Source organism: Pieris napi, chromosome 3, assembly GCF_905475465.1.
Source record: "Pieris napi chromosome 3, ilPieNapi1.2, whole genome shotgun sequence".
NCBI classification, from domain to species: Eukaryota; Metazoa; Arthropoda; class Insecta; order Lepidoptera; family Pieridae; genus Pieris; species Pieris napi.
Window position 1 is genome coordinate 12,660,044 of NC_062236.1, and position 24,993 is coordinate 12,685,036.

Consider the following 24,993-nt stretch of genomic DNA (forward strand, 5'->3'; position numbering starts at 1 on the left):
TATTTTCGAATGAGTAAATATATTTTTTTGCGTTGGACCATGGGCAACTTCGCACAAACATGCTGGAGGAAACAAGGATGCCATACTCACTAGAGCTGGGTATTATAAATCAGATGGCAAGTAGTATATAAATAACGATATTTGATGCCATTACGAAATTCGATAACCGTTAACTGCTGGTATTTTAACAGCCGTTTCAGCAAAAACTAAAGGTTAGGCACGCGCGTGCAACGAAGCGTTACGCGTTAGTTCTCTTAAACCGTATTGGAAAATATACGTTTTTATTAATAAATGTTGAAATTATAAATATTATGGAGTTATTTGTTAATTAGGCTTTAAAAATACTTAGGATTTTTGTATACTTAGTAATTAAAATTATTATAATCTGTAGCATATTGGACCTACCATAAAAAAATCTGTGGCGCTACAACCTCTTTAGTTTTTGGTGTCAGATTTCTGAATCTGTTTCATGATCATTTTTAAATCTAATAGGCAAGTAGGTGATCAGCCTCCAGTGCCTGACACAAATTCGACGGCGTATGTCAGGCACACAAGACTGACTATCTTGCCTATAAACAAAGACCCATAATGGGTAATAGTGCTTATAGATTGCTTCAATGTACCTGATGGGTACGTCAGAAGGCGACATCGTCCGCCGTTACTTCATGTGCCCACAGCTACGACTAACCTTCTGGAAACATATAATTCGGTATATATAACTTTAGTTAACGAATTACATGTTACCGGAACTTTTTTATTGTCCGTTGAGTGAACTAACAAAAGTTCTATTATGGTAGTGACTTATTTTTAATATGTAACTTAGTTTTTTAAATGAATTTCTTGTGTTTGCCGATTGTCTTGTCGAGTTAGGGTAGAGTTTATGTTAGGACAGGATTGTGTTTTTTATAAACATTTTTTTTAGATTAAAATTAAGTTACTGCCTTAAGGTATACTAAAGACAACAAAAATGTCATTCGTAAATTTCGACGATAACCTTTGTTTAACAGAAAAGACCTTATAATTAAAGAATTATTACAAATACAGATTGTACAATAAAGGAAAAACCGTTAGCCAAGATCTTGATTTACGTAACGATGTGCATGTCAACACGCAACTCTTTTGTAAGCTTATTTTGGCTTTTCATTAATCAGTTGAAAATACGAATTTTAATTTTACCATAATGTATAATAATTAATAGTACAAAAGAACAGTGTCTTTCTCTTTATAGAGATTATGAGTGTTATTGGACAATTTCTTATGTATTTAGTAAATTAGGTTAATTTTAAATTACAGTAACGCTTTATAGGAAATCGCGCAAGCAAAATCTAGGAACACGAATTTAATAAAGTTATTTAATTTAAGTTAACACAATTGAAACAAAGATAAAGGGAAAACGAATGCTCTTGACAAATCATTATAAATTTCACACTACAGAAATATAACTATATAAATATCTGCGTTATAGGGGAGAAATACCGCGTTTTATGAGCCACGGGAATCGCGTTATAGGGGCATAACTGTATTAGTCTTAGGTTATGTCTTTGTCCAGACAATTAATAAAAAGTTAAATGAAACAATCATCATATAAAAATGGCTTGGGCCTAGTGCTAGACAGGCTACTTCTAATTAATATGCGATATTTGTTTTAAAATAAGTGTTGTTTGATGATTTGCTATTTTAAAAGAGTACCGAGAGTTTTTTACGCCGGCTTTTTCTCTCGGCCTAGACCCTGTCTTATTTGCCGATGAGTAGGGATGCCTGCAGATTCAAATTTAATGACGTGGAATAAGTGATACACGTATCTTATGTTCCATAATAAACATATTTTATTTTTTTATTTCTATAGATACAATCGAACGGTAGAAGTTTACTTTTGTCGTTTACTTAAAACATTATCGTTACACACATATGTATAGACAAAAGACGGACAGACCAGTTATCACTGTCATTCATGTCGTTAATCTTATTTCCTTTTCTCTTTTCTAAACGATTTTAAGTTTATTTAATTGTAAGCAGTAAGCTGAGGTTCACAATCTTTCGACAGTTTATAATCTCGCGAGATAGATTACAATCTAACGGTTTTTACAATTTTACGTTAACACATACATTACATTATGATGTAACCTAACTTATACAGTAATCCAACTATAACGCGGAGATTTTCTTCTTTCCACTCTCATAATACCTATAAAGAGCAGTGTTGGCCTAGTGGCTTCAGCGTGCGACTCACATCCCTGAGGTCGTAGGTTCGATCCCCGGCTGTGCACCAATGGACTTTCTTTCTATGTGCGCATTTAACATTCGCTCGAACGGTGAAGGAAATCATCGTGAGGAAACCGGCTTGACTTAGACACAAAAACTTAACGGCGTGCGTCAGGCGCTGAAGGCTGATCACCTACTTGCCTATTAGATTAACAAATGATCATGAAACATACAGAAATCTGAGGCCTAAACCTAAAAAGGTTGTAGCACCATTGCTTTTTTTTTTAATAATACCTATAAAAGCTTGTTATAGGTGCTTTTAACCTGCCCTTTTTTGTAAATACCCACAGTACAATCTTCGGTGTTCCAGAAACATTATTCCCACCCGCTCCGTAGAATTATCTATTTTTTAACTACTTACTTTTAATCATTATAATTGAACAAATGAATGTTCCAATGATTGTATTGTCTTAGAATATCTCATTATGTATGCAATGAGGTTAACAAAATACATTTGTTTAATTTTTACATGCATATTGGAAAGTTCTTGAATTTGAATACGATTTCTGCGATTGCTATTGTAAAAATCTCGTTCCGTAAGTGTGCACAGGAAGGCCACAGGAAAAGAAAGAAGATAGAGAGAGACAGAGAGAGACATTTAAATTCGATATCTCGTGAAAGGCGTAATATTTGAAAATGATCAGAGTCAATTAATTAAAGTAATACGATCACTAATTTACTAATTACATTACAAATACAACAATGTGTACTCCTCTCTCAAAGGCCGGCAACGCACCTACTAAAAATGGGTGTACATGGGGTACGATGACTGCCCTTTTTGGGCGTCCCGTAGGCTCGTTTGCCCCCCTATTATATATATATATGTATATAAAAACCATGAAAATCGGACCAGCCGTTCTCGAATGCGTTTGAATAAAGCCGCTTTATATATTAAGATTATACCTTTATTCAAGCTCTCCTAATACGGTACGGTAGTGAATAAAAGGTCTGATATAGCTTGTAGATTTTTATATATATTTTATACAATAGAAGAATTATAAAATAAACTGAGAATCTATTCAATAAATCAAATAAATCAGGCGACAACTGTTTTAGAACTGTGCCTGAGATTTCTGAATCTAGATAATCATCATCATTATAATTTGTCAATCTAATAGGCAAGAAGATGATCAGCCTCCTATACCTGACACACACAACGTTTTGAGTCTAAGACTAGTTTCCTCACGATGTTTTCCTTCACCGTTCGAGCGAATGTTAAATGCGCGCATAGGCAGAAAGTGCATTGGTGGGGATCGAACCTATGACCTCAGGGTTGAGAGTCGCACGCTGAAGCCACTAGGCCAACACTGCTCTAATTGAAAATAATCTAGAATGGAGGCTCAAGGGTCAGTTCCAGTAAAAATCGCACTATGATTATCAATATTCCACTATTAATTATGCATACAAAGTTTTTGCAGGAATATATTAGCTAATCCATGCACGACTGGTTCTTAGCAAAGTCATTGAATCAGAAACAGTTCATCGACGGACGATGACAGGTGACTTTCACGAGAAATTTAATTATATGTCAATAAGTAATTAGCAAAAGCGTTGGTATTGCGGATAATATTGATAAAAACTTCGTTAATTAGATATTTGTAAAATGATAATTCTTTACAGGCAAGTAGCCGGTAGTGTGTAGTAGCAAGTAGTTAGGTAGTAGTAAAAACTCTTTGAGGGCGTATAGAACCCAGTAGGGAACGAGTTTTAGTAGTAAACGCTATCACAAAATTCACCGAAGTATTATGTTTAAGAAATCTTTGCGGGCGAATGCCGGTACAATTTTTTTATTGTATTTACCCAATTCAGAAAGAAGTAATTAACAATATGTAGGTTTAGAATATTGTTTTTTTTTATAGAACAGGGGGCAAACAGGCAGGAAGCTCACCTGATGTTAAGAGATACCGCCGCCCATGGACACCCTCAATGCCAGAGGGCTCGCAAGTGCGTTGCCGGCCTTTTATGAATTGGTACATTCTTTCTTGAAGGACCCCAAGTCGGATTGGTTCGGTTAATTTTAATTAATTCTATCTTTATTAAGAATAATAAGTTAGTACAGTAGACAGTATTTTGTTTTTTTAATTTGAGTAAATATTTTCCTAAAACGCATCCAAAATGTACATTAAATAAAGTAAATATTCTTTATTTATTCATTAAAAAAAAGAATAAAGCAACGTAAAAATATCATTATTTTAATCTAAACCTTAATAAATATAATATAATAACTAAAATATATTATTAAAAGGATTATTTTTTCACTTTATAGTTAAATTAAAAATTGTGTTCTTGTACTCCGATTAACATAGTCTATATTAATTTCCATATTTAAAATATATATGTTAGTACATACAGATATACACAAAGGAAGTCTGACGAAATCAGATGTTACTCGAATAATCGAAGTGAATCATTTAGTGCGTGACCAGCTGATCTGGAAGCGATGCAGTATCCAAGCAACAACAGTTTAGCAATACTTTCCGTTCGTGGTGTTTCACCACGTCATTTGCATATGTTCAGACGCCGTGGCCTAAAGGAGATTGCAAGAAGTTTACGCTTCACCTATTCTATTGTTAACCGTAGTTCGTCACGCCGTTGTATAGTTCGAATCTTGGAAAACAAATTTATATAGAGCATTCGAGTATTACGTCACACAATTTTTGGAGATTGACCCCCCCCCCCCCATGTAACGCGCCGTAACATTTTTCTGTACCCAAGTGCAGTACTGTACCCAGTATAGTAAAACGTTTCGTGACCACCTAGTGACTCTTTATACCTAAAAGTTACCATTATGTGGTGTAAAGTAGTGGAAAGTCGAAAATAATATTAACAATAACGCGTAATTCAATCCCCGCCCCGCATCGTAACGTTTTACAAAAGGACCCCCTCCCCCCCAAAATTCGTTACGTAATACTTGAACGCTCCCAAAGGCAATTGTAAATAAATTCGCTAAACGCTTTTTATATTTTTTTTAATTGTTCCTAATCCTTGGGATTGATTTGCTCCAGTTTAAACAATTTGTAGGACTCAAAACTTGGCGATTAAAAAGAGTGGCGGACAAAAACTATAAATTAATTACTACTTAATTGCTTATTACTTTATTTTAATTGTTAGTAAATTGTTAAAAAAAAAACTTTAACTATAGTTTATTTAAAAAAGTACATCTTAACCTACTTCCGATGCCAGCGAAACAGAAAAATGTAGTATTTACGGAAAGCTTACAAAATGCACATCAAACAAAATATACTTTTCGAAGTCTTTATTATTATGACATATGTAACATATATATATATATATATATATATATATCCTTCCTTTATGAATGCTTAAAAGTGATTTTAATAAAGTATTTAACATCTCATTAAATTTAAATAATTAGAAATGTCATTAACTTTGTCGTATAGAAATCGATTAGTTATGACGTTGTGTAATATTAATATAGAGATTAAATATTTCATAATATTCCGATTTAACGATAATTAGCTAAATATGTTTACATACATATATATTACGTAATTGATTGCGAACCACCGAAAATTCCGATATTATGCAAATGTTACGCTTTCTCGGATATGATTGGGATTTAACCCATACGATGGATGGAGTTAACTCTGGATGGATGGATAGGGTCTTACTCGAGTGGCCCGGAACCGCAGGCCGTGATTGAGCTCTCTATGTCTGATATAAGACCGGTTCCCTTGAGTAGAATGCCTGGAAAACCCCCGAAGGCCCGAAGGGCGTGTGAAGGGCTGAGGTGTTTTTAGTGGGTGGGATCTCGCTACCCCTCTGAATAGCAGAAGTAGACCCAGCCCCACAGTCTCCACGCCAAGCTCGACATTCATGACGTGGGCCTGCGTAAGCGCACCTCATTTAAAACATTGCCTACAGCATATAATCGCACAACCCTTCAATTATTAGAAATTAACAAAAAAGAATTTTCAGCCATTATAAAACCGTGAGACTCTTTCTCGTGGTCATCATCACATCACAGCTAAAGCCACATAAAATTACCAGATATTTTACGACCACATACACAAGTGATCTTATTATTATGGACATTTATTGAATAGTTATTTGAGAGACTGTCTACCCTTTTACATATACGTCTAGAAGTGTTGGGGTATTCGTTTCCATGTGTAATAGGATCGGCTAAGTGGTGCTTCCTAAAGAAACCTTACGCTGTCCACACAACGTGAACACGTGCAATAATAACGATGTAATTTATTTTGTTCCCTTTGGAGTAGAGACTCTTAGGCCGTGAGGTTCAAGTGCACAGCAAATTAAAGATTTAAGTTGGAGCCTGGCAGATAGTATCGGTGACCCCAGAGCTGGTGCCCTTCTCACTCAACGAATAAGTATCGCAATACGGCGAGGAAATGCTGCACTGTTAAACATACACTAAAAGAATTAAAAAAAACCGTTGACAGTGCTGATAAACATTTCAATTTATATAAAGTAGGAAATCCCGGACTTCAAATGTTGGCGAAGAAGATACTTTCTTCAACTGCGAATATTGAGAATTGTTAAATGTGAGCATAATAAACAAGTAGTAGAACTGACGATATTCCTCTCGTAAGGACTTCTTTTACATCAAATCCATGTTCTTTTAGACTACACTGCGAGTCTAACTCAGCAAAATTATTTCATAAAATTGGTTCTACAATTGCAAATACTAAGTTCATTTACAAACGATTTCTTTATAAAACATTTGAAGATTGTCTCATCGTAACTATTTGTATATTTACATATTATGATCATGTCATGGGGTCATGCAGGGGGTTGTCAAAAGAAATAGGTAGTAGTAGAAATAGTAATAGAAAGTAAACATTCGGGTAACCAATACCATTTATTTAAGCTTTTTAACACCTCCGACGACTACATAGTCGGGGAATTACATGGAAAACGTAATAAAAAAATAAACTATTTGTATATCTCAACAAATGGCAAGGTGAATGTCCTTTACAAAGACATTTTCCTACCCACATGTGGAACTAATTGCTTCGACTATTGTATAGGGGCTAAACGTTAGTGCAAAGGGCAGACACGTGCTTCACTGAATAACGAATACACTGAGGAAAAGTAATTGTATTTGGTTCAAGTGTTAGTCTGTATGGAAAGAACACTAGAAGATATTGTCATTGGAGAATCGTAGAAAATTAATTGATATATCGTTTGCGTAGGTATTTAAAGGCGGATGGGATCATCGCATTTGTCCCTTTCAGAAGAACGCGGTATGGCCAAAACTCACCGATATAATATACTAGCTGACCGGGCAAACGTCGTTTTGCCATGTATATCATTTATTATAAAAAAATAGGGGTTGGTCGTAGAGGGGTGGAAGTTAGGGGTTGTATGTATTTTTTAATGCTGTATTATAAAAACAGAAAAAATATCTAAAAATAAAAAATAAATATTTTGGGGGTGGACTACCCTTAACATTTAGGGGGATGAAAAATAGATGTTGTCAGATTCTCAGACATACCCAATAAGCACACAAAATTTTATGAGAATCGGTCAAGCCGTTTCGGAGGAGTTTAAACACAAACACCGCGACACGGGAATTTTATATATTAGATTTTCGTATAGGCGATGTCGTGGACATCGCTAGTTGATATGAAAGCTTGTTAAGATCATAAAGATCACTTAGATGAAAGCTTTGATAATGCTAACAAGAATATTCTTGACCTTTTAGCTCGTAGTTGCTTACACGCATGTTGTAAAACAAATCACTTGTCGAAAGAATGGCTGAGAATAGGCCAGTTCTTTCCCTCACACTCTTTGAAATCGATTTTCGTTTAGTTTTTTTTATCTTTTCGTGTAGGTTTTGCTTAAGTTTGATTGTCACATTAAAAACTGTATATTAATTTTCTTGTACCGATGTATCAGTGTGCCGATCGTTGGCAAGCAATAAATAAATAAATACTAATAAACTATATACAATTTATTTTGGATTATTAAAAACTAATCAAAACTAAAATGCCATTGCACACGACATTAAAAATGGTCAGACATTTGAGGAATCGAAGAATCACAGATGATGTAACTGTTTAGAAAAGAATCGTGCATTTGCGCACGCGCAGATCAAGGACGATCACGCGACGGTCTCATTAAACTAATCATCAAATCGCCTTGAATTAATAATGGCAAAATTTAAACGATGTTTTGTAAATGAGGTCGTCGTCATCATATATTTATTCGTTACATAATTGTTCTTCGTAGATAGATTAAGATGTGATGATTTAATAAAAGTACCTGTCACAAAGGACAAAGTGGTCACATACACAGGTCAGACGGGATGTATGAATGTATGTTTAAATCCGTAATTACTTTTAATCAAAATTAGCGGTCTATAAAATCACTAAATACTTTTTTTTTCAAATCTAGATTTGCTATAAAAATAATCTAGAACATTTGAAGGTGAAACAAACACTCACTGATAACATTGATAATGTTAATAATAGATTTTAACCGATTTTAAACAGTTTGCTGTTATTTTAATATTAAACTGCCATAAAAGGCAAGTTAGCCTAGCCTATTACAGGGTGCGCTGTCGGCCTTTGAGTAGGCTTTTTTTTAATTGGCTTGCCTCTTATCGAAGTGCAATCTTAGCATGTTAGATATACTTTCTTTGTATATTTTGTCTGCATTAAACCAATGACTAAAACTAAATCAGTGGCGATACAACCTTTTTAGTTCTGAGCCTCAGATTTCTGAATCTGTTACATGATCATTTGTCAATCTAATAGGCAAGTAGGTAATCAGCCTTATGTGCATGACACACGCCGTCTACTTTTTGGGTGTAAGGCAAACCCGTTTCCTCACGATTTTTTCCTTCACGACGTTCGAGCGAATGTTAAATGCATAGAAGAAAGGCCATTGTTGCAAGGGGATCGTCGAACCTACAACTTCAGGGATGAGAGTCGCACTCTGAAGCCACTAGGCCAACACAGAACACTGCTCTGTCATTGACATGTTTTAGGTTGTGAATCAGAAAGTATTATATGTTAAACGTAACTGGTTTGTTGTACCATGTTATACTCTGATAAGCAAGAAGAACAGGTGATGAAGGAATGTTTAGTGGAAAAAAAATCATGTGAAATTCTTAAAGGTGAGAGTGATAATGATTTAAGAACCATTTAAGGAATGTATCGCGTTTATCGAAAACCTTTTAAAAACTCGTGTCATGCAGATAGCATTATATATAATTATTTTTGGGAAAAGTGAAAGAAATGGACGTTTCATCTGTTTCGTAATAAAAATCTCAGTTTTATCAGATTAGCTATCTAGATAAAACTGTAGTAATCGATTTTTTTATTGAACAGCGGGCAAACGGGCAAGATTGTTCGTCTGATGTTAGGCGATTTCCATGGACACTCAGAATGCCTTTTAAGAATTGGTGCGCTCCTTTCTTGAAGGACCCTAAGTAAAGTAAGGTATCTTTTATAGGCATGGAAATACGAAGTTAAAACATTTTAATTTTGACTCACGTCTTTGGAATGCTTACTATAAAAAAATATCGAAATATACTAATTACTTAACACAGTAATTTAAATTCCACTTTAAATTACTTTTACACTACAGTGGCTAATTTTAACTTTCGAATATACATACAGGAGTTATTTTCTTTCTCTCTCTTTCTGTTCTTTCAAAGTTTACGTATACGACATTTAAATTTCGCTAATAAATAAAAAGAATTGATTGATTCCATTTCCGTACCGGTGATTTCTCATTTCAAAAATACTTTCAACAAAAGTGTCACGCTATATCCGAATTCCAATAAGTAAAGGTGACCTACTGCAATCGAAATTTCTGGATGTCCCAAGCGGGATCTTATAAAAACAATGGATCGTGTATAGCTAACACAAGACAATTATTATTTTGATACTATTCATTCAATATGATATTAATTTGAATTGTTTTTGTATATGTATTGTTTTCTACGTAATATAAATGTTTTTGTTATATAGAACAGGGGGCAAACGGTAAACGGTAACGGCAAATGTTAAGTGATACCGCCGCCCATGGACACTCTCAATTCCGGAGGCTCGCGGTAATGGTAGTTTAATTTGTTAAGTATACAAAATCATGGCATCTGACAGGTATTGCGACTGCGAAAGAGTTGCTGCATCTGGCACAGGATACGCTTCAGGAGACAGCCAACCTCCAGTAGGCACAAAGAGAAGAAGATATTCTAGTGTCCGAGTCCAACTGTAACTTGAACACCTTTTAGATCACACTTTTTGATGGTTTGATTCGTAGTTCCAGTTTAAATTCTAAGACACATCATAGAAAACAATCTTAAAGAATGTTAGGTGGGCGTGAATAATTTCTCTAAGACAATGAGTTGAATTTGCATATTAAAGATCAATGAATGATATTTGTACACATCGTTGTGAAAGTGCAATCCCGTATCATCACGTACGTTGAGACAATGGCCTTGATGTGTCGGAATGAAGCCGAATCACGTATGGCTAACAAGGGGCGATTATCAAAGATCTGATTGTCATATTGTAATGAACTGAAACCCGGGAATGAAATTACCGATGAAGAATACCTATGAATCTTAATAGAATCGTCCGGGGAATCCACTTTTCTTTCGAGACTTTTCGTATCAAATTTACAGTTCATATTTAAGTTCATTTTTTAAAATATATAAAGCCTGACAATTAAATTCTTTTAATCTTATGCATCCAAATAAAAAGAAACATCTTTTCCACTTTGGCGTCTGGCGTAGCGTACCTTAAAGCCCGACAACCCACTTGCCACTCCTGGTGTTGCGAGTGTCTTGGTCTAATGGTGTGAACCTCTTAACATTTCTGAAGCCAGTTAAAGCCAATCAATGATAGAACCACAAATATATAATTGGTACTTTTAAGTGAAGATCGGGCCATTATTATGAAGCAACAATGATTATATAGACCTTGACTTGCTCGAGATTATCTATAGTAAATTAAAATAATTCTATAACACTTAAGAATCCTTGAATTAAAGAGCTCTTGTATTACAAATCTATTCATATATCTTAGTAATTTGTAAGAAAAAATCTTTTATCAAGTTTTGTGTTTGTTAATCCGAGTCAGCTGATCGAAGGTATATAACATAGAGGTCACCGATATTCAAACACAATAAATGCAAATACAATATTGACAAAAGAAATGAAAACTGTGAATTGAACAACGTAATACAAACATGTTTGTTTAATATTTGCGACTCAGCAAATTGTTTGCAAATACGTGTTCATTCATAATTATTTGCTCATATATTTACGCGAGTAAAAACTGCTTTTAGTTTTTTTAATAGTATAAATATGTAACTAGTTTTACAGATGTTTGTTGAAATATTGTTCTGCGCCTTAGACCTCAAAATCACACCCGAAAATTGCATTGGAAAGCTATTTTTTTCCAACCAAATGTGATTACTTAGTTAAAATAAGATAGTTGTTATATCATGTATCTAATTTATAAAAAACTCGTGTCACGGTGTTCGTAATTAAACTTCTCCGAAAAGGCTCGACTGATTTTAGTGAATTTTTGTGTGCATATCGGTTAGGTCTGCGAATCCCTCAATCTTTTTTTGATTTTTTAGACAACATTTGTTTTTATTTTTTATGATACAGCATAAAAAAAATACATACAACCCTTAATTTTCACCCCTCTACGATCAACCCCTATTTTTTATTATAGTAGATAGTTATTTTTACTGAACTAAAAAATATTTCTAGAAACAATATACATGGCAAAACAACGTTTGCCGGATCAGCGAGTAATGTATAAATATGTGTTTTGCTTTGTTGTAATGCTTTGTTTCGTATTTGTGTCGATTGTATTTTTTTTAACCTTATAAGGAATTTAAAGAAATTTGTACTGTGATGTAACCATTCACCAAAACCACTTAGTAGTTTTTTTGTTTTCTGTTTTTTTCAAAGCAATAATAAAAAAATAGATAAGAGCGAAGATTAAATACTTTAAAACAACTAGTATTTGTTATTGAAATCAGTTAATAAATAAGCTTTTTGTAAATTGAAGAATAACTAATAATTTAAGTATTTATATTCTTGCATCGTATCGCAAAGGCCTTTCCTGCCTCATGCCTTCCTCCACCAGTAGTCTGCGAGATATGATGCCTATATATAGACGATATAATAAATTAATCTTGCAATGCACCAACTGGAGAACAGTTGACATGCTTTCTCTTTAACCCGGAGGTGGCATTTATTTTAGGCTGACAATTTGTTAAAAAATGCCCTTAAAGAATTACTTCAAAATGTTTATAAATTGTCTCTGCAAATACAATGTAACATTACGATCTAGCTATCTAACTTACTAATAAGTAATATAAATCTAACCTCTTTTACTAAAAAGGATATTTAACATAAAGTGTCCAATAACACTACTTACATGGGAAGACATTCTGTTCTTCAACTAGTTTAATTTATTCTAAAATTAATTGTGAGAGAAATTGACACATCGTTCTATCGTTCTTATTATCGTTAATTAATTTAGTAAAAAATTCAACTTCAATTTTCCACTAACGTAGGAATTCTGTATCCCAAATCGGTCGTAACTATTACGAGTCGTATATTTTTTACAGTGCAAAATTGCCAATCGTATAGAAAAGAAAAGACTACGGCAATGTTTTGGATTTGAGAATATAAGGTAGGTTTAAAGTTTATTCTCATTAAAAACATACATATATGTAAAATTTTGGTGACGGTGTTCGGTTGTGATTTTAGGTAGATGTATATACATAGTTAGTGTTATGCCGGCTATGTGGAATTGAAGTTAAATCTTATGATTGTGTGTATTTGGTTATGTATTTTTTTGTGTCATTGTATAGTTTGGATAAAAAAGAGGATTTTAATTTGTATATATTTTAGGGGTAATAAGTAATTATCTTCCCAGCGTATTGCGATGAAATCTGATAAACCTAACTTTTGATTAATAAAATCGACGAAATATATTGCCTTTTCTCTAAAGTAAATCTCAGTATTAAAGTTTCTATGAATTTATTACTAAATGTAAGCGCGTATACAACTTATGTAATTTGACCTCCTTCAATAGGATATCCGAGTACTTATTATAATTAATAGTAAACATTCATTTTGATATGTGAATAATTTGTCGGAAGTAGGATGACATACAATTATATATATCTTAAAGAACTTATATCTACAAAACTTGACACCGACAACCCCTCTACAAAAGCTCACACTTATCAAGAAGTATTCTATTTATATAGGACAAGGGGAAAGCTGGCAAAAGGCTCCCCAGATGTCAACTTCCCGCCCAACCCCATCCGCCCATATACAATGCTAATTGCAAGTGCTAGCAATCTAACCCCTTCACACGATTGAATACTTATAAAAACATGATCTTACCCTCTCCATAGGCGGTGGGTGCGCAAGCGCATCCAGATCAGTATAGATGCAAAGCGTTGACTTCCTCGACAGCGAATCGCTGGCGAGGCTGCTGGAACTCGATCCAGTTGAAAACTTCATCCTCCCGGTAATCAGGTGACATCTATGTTCAGTACTGCGTGGTGTTGCCAGCACATCACACACGTGACTGACTCCGACTTCCAGGTGGACGCTGCGTAAGTGACAGCAGTTTTGAATTACTCAGAAACTCCAACGCCGTAATCCTGTAACAAATATTGTATTGTTAATCGACGGTACACATACAAATATTTGATGATTCCGAATATCAACGAACCGGCATCTTTGAAGAGTGGTTAATTTATCGCTGAACTTTCTTTAACCTTATTTTGGATAAAGTTTCGTCAACACGAGATTTCATTTCACTTATCGAATGAAAGGTGTGAAGTATTTTGAAACGCGTCAGGGATATATCAATTAAGATAAAGCCATCAACGTTCAGATATGCCGATCAAATCCATTAAGTTTAGATCGATATGATTGTGATTATATTCATACTATACGTTGCAAGACTTTAATTCGATGGATCAAGGTTTAGAAATAAAATAACATGATATCGTCGTATTGTTCGTTCTACTGAGCGTTTTTTAAGGCAATTGCTGCATTACCACTATGTGGAACCAAGACAATTCGACTTAGGGTCGTTCAAGAAAAGACCGTACCAATTCTTAAAAGGCATTGCACTCGCGGGCCTTCTGGCAGTGAGTGCAATGCATGTGAATTTTTAAGTCGCATATAAAATTGTATCATCATATCTAACAATGAATTTCCTTGTTCTGTCAGATAAGACGAGAATAAATTTGGTTGACACAAGCAAATTTATAACAAATACTACAAAAATCTATGCAATAATACAACATTTCATGATCATTTGTCAATCTAATAGACAGGACGACTTTTTGAGTCTAAGGCAAGCCCGTATTCTCGATGTTTTCCTTTGCCGTTGGAGCGAATGTTAAATGCGCATGCGCATGCGAACCTACGACCTCAGGGATGTGAGTCAGGCCTTGGCTTGTGAGAAGCCACTAGGCCAAAACTGCTCAAAATAATACATTTAATTTCCGTGTTATCAATAAAGTAGATCTACGCTTATCTCAGTTATGTAGGTCGTACATCTGGAAATGTTCTACAATATCAATAAAATTGAAAACGCACGTTCCATACCTTGGTGGTCGTATAGTGTTTTACCGTAAATGCCAGGTTCGAATTACAACTGGATTCGAGATATTTACCCACGAGCATGAGTCATTTCATATAGACCGTGTCGAAATAATATTATATCCTAAACCTTATTGTTTACGCAATAAGGAAGAATGTAGACTTGTAGCGATCCGATAACAACAACAGTTATGCAATCGATACGAAGCTGGTCCGTAACGCTGGGACGATGACCACTGAAGTTTATGTGCCAACAACATATTAACAGATGCGTTCACATTGCATTAAGTAACTGTTACAAAAAAGGTACACATAACTATTGGATGTCCTTGTGGTCGTGAAACAATAAGGCATGAGAAACTACGGTTGCAACAATTAAATCAACGAAGCCATACAATTCACGTACGATTGTTAAGTGGGTCGGTAATGTACTTAAAGTTATAACTCCACTAGGTACTGCCATTTATGTATAGTATTTTTGCTCTCAAACATAAATGTTACAAGGAGGACAATCAGAACTTATAAATATATATGTGTGTGGAAATAACAAGAGAAGATAGCGCAGCGCTAACCAGATCCATGCAAATTCCTCAGAAGCAGTCCGCAATATCGCAGCACACAACTCACGAGGGGACTCTTTATTTTGATGAAGTTGAATTGGTCCGTCAAGCATCAGCAAATTTACACTAAATACATAGTTATGTAGCAATAAAGAAAACGACTTGTCAAAAGGTCTAGTTTTATTTTAAATAAAAGACACAATATATTAACACCATTATACGATGAGCACAAACGTATCAAGCATTTCTTACTCTGTCTCATTTACGTACCCTATTAAGAGTATTGTGTAATTTTTATTAGTAAACTTTAAAATCAGCAATACCTGTCACGTAACTATCCAAAATGTCTACCGATAGATACACTGTTTATCATACATCAAACTCGTATACAATGAAGAGTAGCGGCCCAAGATGACCACCCTGTCAAAAACCTAACACGTTACTGGCGTTTCCGTATCGGAACGCTTGTATATACATCCCACTTTTCATTCAGGAAAAACGAAACACGCAAAGCTATTGAATCTATTAGCAGGAGACGGAGGAAATGCGAAGTGCGTGAACACATTGACCGAGTGTCCGGTTTTTATAAGTTACGTGAACAGGATGTTAATTAACTTTCATAACTTCTTATGAAGGATGCCAGAGATAACACGGTCTCATACTTATTTAATTTTTATTGTGTGAATTCAGAACAGTGTAACACTTATTCGTAAAAATGTTATATGATTTTTAGACATCATTGTTTTTTTTATAGAACACCCAAACGGGTAGGAAGCTCATCTGATTTTAAGTGATGGACACTCTCAATACCAGAGGGCTCGCCAGTACATTGCCGGCCTTTAAGAATTGGACCGCTCTTTTCTTGATGGACCTTAAGTCGAATTGGTTCGGATATACTTCAGTGGGCAGCTGGTTCCACATAGTGTTGGTGCGCGGCAAAAACTGCCTTAAAAACCTTGTGGAACGACGGAAGTCGAAGTGATACGGGTGGAATGTATCATGAAGCACAAGAATTAATATTTCTTTCGTTGGGTATTGTAATACTTTACAAGCTAAAGCATCTGTATCTCTTACTGTATAAGCCAAGGTTCTTGTCTTACAGGAGAAAAGTAAACACGAAAAAAAGGTAATAGTTTTTAATAACATATGTTTTTTAATGTAACTGGGGCAAACGGGTTCACCTGATGTTAAGTGATACCGCACCCATAGACACTCACATAGCCAGAGGGCTCGCAAGTGCGTTGCCGGCTTTTTATATTCATAGGCAGTTAATGCAAGAATTTAGTTATTTATTACGTCTATAATTCACAAGTTGTAAGTACCTAATAACGTACTTTCAAAGTTGTTCATCTTGAGGCAACTAGCGAGGCGTGTCAAAGACCGAAGCCAATCGGTTAGAACAGCACGCAGCATAGATTAATGGCAACCAAACACGCATTACCACTCAAAATTGTGATAAAATCATTCAAACGGTACCTTTAACGAAATATTGAGTACCGCAAAAAACATTCCCTCATTTTCTTCCAAGACATGGAGACAGACAAAATTCTGTGTCTACTGTAAAAATAGTTTTTATAGATATCAAATTTCAGTGACTCTTTTTCAGGTTTCAAGTTCTATTTCACAGTCTTTACAACAGCTTATCTCCGATCTATTGAGGTTTTTGGTAGGTCTAATACAATAACAACGTACGACGGTGGCGTGTTATTTTACTTTTCATGTTCTTCCAGTCTAGTTTAGACTGTTTTAACTGCATACTGTATGAAAATAATCTAGATAACGATAAGGGAAACGTAAAACTTATTTATTGTTCGTGGCTATAAAATACATAGTACGTACCTATATATATAGACCCGACGTTTACTTACTGTGTTTCGTTAATTATTTCCTAGTAATTCCATTCTTATTCAATTAAATTTTTTAATATTAAAAATTATGTGTTACAATGATAATTATAGAAAGGCTTAAATGGGGCATGGTACAAAAACGCTTTGCTATAAGCCATAATTCAAATTCAAAATCACTTATTCATTAAGGTATGTACACTTATGAACGTCAATAAAAAATACATATTGAATGCTTCTAATTTTACATACTGCCAGTTCTAAAATAAAGGGCGTAGAAGGCGCACGAGAAGAACTGGCAATAAACTCTCCACCACTCTTTTTAATCGCCAAGTTTTTTGTTTTACACGTTTGTAAGGAACTACAACCATTACACCATGTTCCACATGACATCTTTAAGTAATTAATAATAAAAATAAATAACAAAGATTAATACACCACGAGCAAAAACTTTGCTGTATAGTTTGCTATTACTTCAAGCCTTTCTGTGATCTTAGAAGAAAGACATGCAAAGAACACTTGGCATCACTAACTGGCAATGGATGGATTGCCCAATTCTGATCAAGCTATATAAAGAACATTTACTGAAAGGATGATAATAATTATGAACTTCCTTCTTCGAGGTTTTTTTGGTTAAAAACATATGTACATGGTTCAACTGGGTGTTTTTCGATTCCCCGTTGGACACAAAGCTAATCACTTGCGAGTACAGTCGATCTTCGTAATCAATTTCTTGTTATAAAAAGACTTAACCACTTGTAATTTTAATAATTCCTATTTTATTATTTATTTACATTTTTATTATAGTTCTTATTTTTTATTTATTTACATTACCTTATAACACACAGAACTATTAGAATTGCATTTTACTATAATACTAGGTTCGTTAAGCAATTACCGAGAAGTCGTAAAACAAAAGTACCAATTAAAATGCCTGTCGAGTTTTATTTAAAAAACCATTAATAGTAAAAACTAGAGTTTAGTTGAGTTAATGTAAGTTTAATGATATTTTTCTTGGTAATTTCGCATCTCCGTCTCCAAGTCAGATAATCGTTGTATACGCTTTTATTTATATGTATGTGGAGCAAGTTCAACGTAAGGGCCTGGAGAATCTAGCAACTAAAGAAAACAATCCGGCTGTTCCCCTTGGAGAGAGCGACCACAAACCATTACATATGAAAAACGAAGAACAACAATTAAAATTACGCACTTTCAACGTAAGATCTCTTGCATCCAACAAGACTATCAGATCTGAACAATGAATTTCAAAAAATCGACTTAAAAAGAGAAATGGAGTATAAAGGAGACTTTTAGCCTAAAAGGGGCTATACAGAACTAGACCACAAAAAAACTAACTTAAATTTTTACTTTAATCTCATATTAAGACATGTTAACTAACCAATTTTTGTATGGATTCATTAATAAAGCTTGAATAATAATAATGTCTGCGGATTAAATGTTTTGTTCTCGCAGAAAGAAATACGTAAAAATATACCAAATTACAAAGCAATTACATACAAACATATCAGAAAGGTTATCGGTCGCTACAGACCATATGTGAATCGCACTCCATAGAATGCCTTGGTGAACCTCGAGGGTTCATCTTAATGGCATGTGGAGGGCTGAGGTGAAACAGAAGGTGGTGTCTCACTACCCCTCTGAATAGCAGAGGGCTTTGAGTGTAGACCCAGCCCCACAGGCCCCGCGTCAAGCTCAACAACCTCATTAAAACCTCATTAACCTCATTAAAAAGATAGGTGAATAGCACCGCCTTTAGCTTTCAATAAACTGTACCAATTCAAAATCATGTTTTTCTCTAAACTCAATATTACAATTCAACCGTGTAAATCTTCTCAAGTACGTGATCTGCAAAAAGTTGAACGACCGAATTCTGAGGTCAGTTGAAAAAAATCGGCAGCCAATTTCCGCGCTATTGATGTACATTTAAATATAACCTGTTCACATTAATATGCGCATTTCATATATATATTTAGGCGGATTTAAGCGTGTTTAATGTAGATTTATCCAGCCTTATAAGCTGTTTTTTTTTAATTTTAACTATCTAAGGAACCGGTGAATTGCGAAAGTGACCCCCAGGGCCTGTAGCTGTTATTTATAGCCCGCGTCTGTGTGGAGTCGGGTCTCATATACCCATATGTGATTTGGAGGTTATAATAAAACAATCCAGTAGCGTTAGAACTCTATGTTTTTTTTTATAGAACAGGGGGCAAACGGAATTATGTGTGTTAAGTTATATAGTCCGTCCATGAAGCCAGTGAGGTCGCCGGCCTTTTAACAATTAGTACGCTCTTTTCTTATGATTTGTGTTCTTAGTTTAAATCCCTTTTTAATATATTTTTAGACAAGTACGTAATCAGTGTTATATGCCTCGTGCTCGTTCTGTTCCTCATGACGTTTACCTTCACTGTATGATCAAGTATTAAACGCGCAACTAAATATTAGTGCAACGCTGTGAATCAAACATACGACCTCAGGTTTGACAGGTAAAAGACACTATTCCAACAATACACGTGATAAAAATGTACTATAATATATGTAAATAGGAAAAACCAACATCTCACATGAGTTCCGGAATAAAATCCGACACAGTCGTAATACCTGCGTGCATAATTGACAGAAAAAATTCAACACAAAAACGACATTCCAATGACAGACCTCAATAGTCTATAAATCTATGGCTATTTGTCCTTTAAATTTGACAGATACTTTTTGCGGACTTAACCACTGGGGGTTGCGATTACTAAAGCATATCTTACGGGAGGTCGAGATAAGGGGCAAGATAAATGACTTTTTCGAATACACTACTATGTACTTATAAAATTAATAATTTTAACAAAGAGATAAATCGTTGTATTAATGCGATTCGATTAAATATACAAATATAAACAGCATCCTAAATGAGTTTACTATTTTAAAACAGTTGCCCTATATCCTGATTAGTAGATAGACACTAATGAAATTTCTCTCTTCAATAGAATATTAGCTTGATTTCAAATATTTGGTAAATAAAATACACAAAATACATACATTCTTATAGTACTCAGCCATTACGATAACGTCGAAAAATATTATATTATTATTCCGCAGAGCAGGCGGAAAATGATAATCGGCACATATATAAGAGTCCTTCCTCCAACTTCTATTTTGTTCCCTCTGGAGACTCTTGGGCCGTGGGGAAGATTTAAGTTGACCCTACAGCTGGTGCTTTCCTTGCTTAACAAATAAGTATCGCAATACCTCCCATCATTCCATTTATCCCTCCTTTCCGGAGAACGCGTTTTGGCCAAAATTCACCGATGTCCAGATTGAGCATTCTGTTAAATGAGCTGGATCTGGATATCCATAGTTGCTCTCCTCACACTTTAAGATCGATTTTCGTTTAATGTTTATTTAAATTATATTATTGTTTTGCTTAAATAATTTTATTATTTCTTTTATGCTGTTTGCCTGTAAGTGCAATTAAAAAATGTATTTTATTTTTCTTTTATCAATGTATCAGTGTACCGAGCGTTGGCAAGCTTTTATAAATAAATAAATAAATACAGCGAGGAAATGCTGCCAGCGTTAATGGTACACAGGGACCCAATTTTTTAAATTTGTTTTAATTTTCTTTTTATTATTACTATGTAGGTAAAGAATATTAAATACATATAATATATACACGATATGATGGTATACGTTCAAGAGGCTTGGTATATCCTAACCAGGATTACTCATAAAGAACTTCTTATGAATGTAGATACTGTTTCAAGTTTATAAATCTCGTCCACCTTGATAAAATTCTAGCTATTCGTGTTACAAGACAAAATACCGCACAAATAGGTCACACATGACTTACGGTCTATAAAAGGTCAAATGTCATATAACTTTATTATTGACATTCTAAACTATTGTTCAGAAATGTTAAAACTGATATTATTAAATTTAACCGCCTCGGTTATACAGGGTGTCTCAAAAGGAAGTTCATATTTAGTTGATCGATTTAAAAAAAAGTAAGTCGTGTATCAAAAACGTGTTTATTCATTGGTAGACATTTTGGGAATTTATTTCTTAAAAATAATACCGTCCAAATGTAGACCCGCGTGTTCGCGGCACTCATTTAATCGAACAATAAAATTACTTATGACGGCTCGGCAGGTGGACTCAGTGATGGCTGCCATTTCGAGACGGATATTTTCTTTTAATTGCGCCAGAGAAGTCGGCTTATTGGCGTAGACTTTAGATTTAAGATAACCCCATAAGAAAAAATCCATAGGGGTTAAATCAGGACTGCGTGTAGGCCAATTTGGCAGTCTTCTGTCTTCTATTCTTTTGCCTTCTCTGTCCAACGGTGCTTTGAGAAAACTTAAAATTGCACATAATAACATTTATTGGTACCTAGGATTTCGAATTATTCGCTTAAATGATTAACTTTGTCAAATGTCAAAGTTTATAAAGAGCTTTTATTCGTTACCCTTGAAGGAATCGTGGCATTTCTTGTCAATTTATATTGTTTGACCACCTTGAGAATTCAATGGTGCAGTCACGACAATACATAACATTCCAATGGTACATATTTAAATTGTTGAGATTAAAAATAAATTTATAAATTTTGCACCAAATAACTATAAATTTATTAATGTTATATTTCAAGCGCTTCCAATATTGACTTTATAAAAATCCAAAAAATTACTTAATAAAGATCTTATTATCTATAAGCTCTAGCTCAGTCTTAACCACTGTTTTTGTACCATACCTCAGCCTTTCTAAAATTCTTATAATACATAATTAGTACCTAATTACATAATTAATAAAAAATTAAAATATACATAATTTTTAATATTAAAATGGAATTTTATTGGAATAGGTTTTAGGAATGAATCAATAGAAAATATGTATAATGTATATGTATGTATTGTATTTCTTATTCTTTTGCATTGCGTCGCCATCCAAGAATCCGTGAGATTAGCTTTTTAGATTAAGGTTGGTTTTCATAAGATTTGGTTATGAGATTTTTATACTTTACCCATCATATTAATTTTTTTAGTTTTTCCTAACTAGGGTTGCCTGGAAGAGATCGCTTGTTTGCGACAAGGCCGCCCGTGGCATTCTTATATTTTTTTAAGAATCATGTTATTTGTTTTTCTATAAATGTAAAGTATGTAACGAAGTGTAAATAATTAAATACAATTTTGAAAACATAATAAAAAAACGTCGAGCCTGTTTGAATTGCCCCTTAACAATCAAATTGCTCCCCTATGGGGCTTGTCCCCATGTTAGCAATCACTGCTCTAGCCGTTAGTTAGGCCGCTCCTGCCTTATTAATATATAAATTACCTGAATTTTAAATGTAACGCAAGTGTCAATAAATTTTTGTTGGGATAAATATAATTAACAGTTTTATTACCATATTGAATCTGATCTAGTTTAATGTTTTTGTTGGCTTCCGATTATGTGAGTCCTTGGCCCACCCACTTCGCGAGCCTATAATCCAATTGGTTTCTACCTGAGAGGCTTACTCTATTTTCATACAATGTAATTGGGCGCCCAATTTACTGGTCCAGTTAGTATTTACATTCCTTAATATATTTTACATTCAAAAAGAAAATTTATCAATTGAAACTACCGCCATATGTTCCGTATTTAAAAAAAAATACAAGTAAACTTACAGCTACACATATACAATATACAGATTATATAAGACACTTAGACAATATACAAAGTCAAAAAATATTAGGTACATTGATAAACAAAATTACGAAACAGAAAATAAAAGTCAATTAATAGATATATATAGAAGAAAACTGAAATTAAACATTAAATTACAATTTAATATTTTAAAGAAAAAGCTAAATTGTTAATACCGCTAAATAAAGTCTCTCTATCTCTTTGTTCTTTGGTAAGATGGCAAATATCTTCATAAATTGTATTGTAGTTTAAAACCCGAAACTTTAGCGAATTTTTGTGGGTAGTAGTAGTATTAATGTGGGTAGGACGTATGGCCCTATTCGATCGAAAATTTAATCAAATATCTTGTGATAAAAAATTCACACAAAAAGCTTTATGTTAATAATATTACTTAACCAAACCTGCCTCTTGACCGAGCGATTAAATTGTACTAAATTTTGGGTTCGAATTCCGGAAATATTGTTTGAGATAAAAATCTCTAAATACTTTAAAAGTTTGAACACACTATGTTACTATACATAAAGGTTTACTATCCGGACATTACCGTTCAGTCCTGGACCCGGGCGATTAGTAATAGCACCCATAAGCGTTTGCCCTCTTTCCACCGTTATGGACATCCGGCTTACGAAAGGATAATGCTTGCATTTTAATGGAACAATGGCCAGGTCTTACAGTCCACATTAATCTTTCTTTATAAGGTATACAAACCTATAGTGTTGACGATTATTTAAATGAATGCAGGAAATAAATACTATTTGCTTCACAAATTGTGTTAAAATCTTTACTCGTAAAACTTTATAATTCAATTATTTATTTAAAAAATTGTCTATTTCTTAACATAATATAAATATTTTAAATCAATGGTTGAATTATATTTAATAAATAACACAAAAATAAATATATTTACAATATTCTTAACCAACATAGTAAATAATAACATTAACATACCTAAATAGAGAATTAAAACAAATTTGAAAATTGGTCTCTGTAGCAGTGTACCTTTAATACTGGCAGCATTTCGCTGAATTGCGATACTTAAATCGATTGTTAATAATAATATTTTAACTACAAATACATTTATATTTTTATCATCTCTCCAAATACCGCAATTCCGGTCTGCACTGTGTCACGCTGTTTTCTTAATTTGGTCTATCCACCTCCTTAGTCTTCCTCTATTTCGTTTATTGGGCACCAGTTTAGTACTTTCTTGCTCCACTTTTCTGTTCCTCTCGCCAGGTGCCTCACCCATTTAAGTTCTGTTCTTCTTAATGATGTATTCTTTATTTTATCTATTCTTTTCCTCCCGAATACATAGTTTCATCTTTGACACACCTGTTGCTGTGTTAGCTTGTATGTTGCGCTCAGTGGGCGCCCAAATCGATTGTTAATTAAATACAAAAACAGTTTTCTATTTCTCTAACATAACGATTGTCTCTGGTTTATGTGACAAGTATTTAAATTTCCTGACGGATGTTCATCCAACAATTCTTAACAATGTCGATATAAAAATATATCGCCACTCAAATGTTTAACTAATGAAATGTGAAATACTGATGAAATCTTTTCACCAAAACTTTCTAGATAATATTAATCAATTCATGGAACCGGTTGGTATCGATTGAAGAGTGGAATAACGGTATTTCGTCAAGTGATAGCTGTAATCATATAATTAATCTTTGGATGATTTATTTAGTCTGGTATCGTATAGTCGGACATTAAGTTCGTCGAACAGTGATATTAAACTCAGCCAAAAGGCTACTCTATGTCGCGAATAAATTAAATATAAATATTTATAGCGGAATTGGCCTAGTGGCTTCATCGTGCGACTCTCATCCCTGAGGTCTTAGATTCGAACCCCGGCTGTGCGATTACTCAAACGTTGAAGGAAAACATCGTGAGGAAACCGACTTGCCTTAGATCCAAAAAGTCGAGTCAGAATACGAAATTCCACCCGCATCACCTTGACGTCCGTCTTTCTACAATTGAGCTTTTCTTAAGGTAGTTTTTGCCCCGTAAAATCACTATGTGGAACCAGCTGCACAGTGAAGTA

General features: G+C 34.1%; 1 protein-coding gene across 1 annotated transcript in view; it reads right to left on the bottom strand.

The window, feature by feature from the left end:
* LOC125063377 overlaps positions 1-24,993 on the bottom strand; it is a 56,583-nt gene that overhangs the window by 14,352 nt on the left and 17,238 nt on the right. Inside the window, exon 2 of the mRNA XM_047669786.1 lies at positions 13,637-13,899. Coding sequence (XP_047525742.1) covers positions 13,637-13,756 — 120 coding nt within the window. The 5' untranslated portion in view covers positions 13,757-13,899. The remainder of the gene's footprint in view (positions 1-13,636; positions 13,900-24,993) is intronic.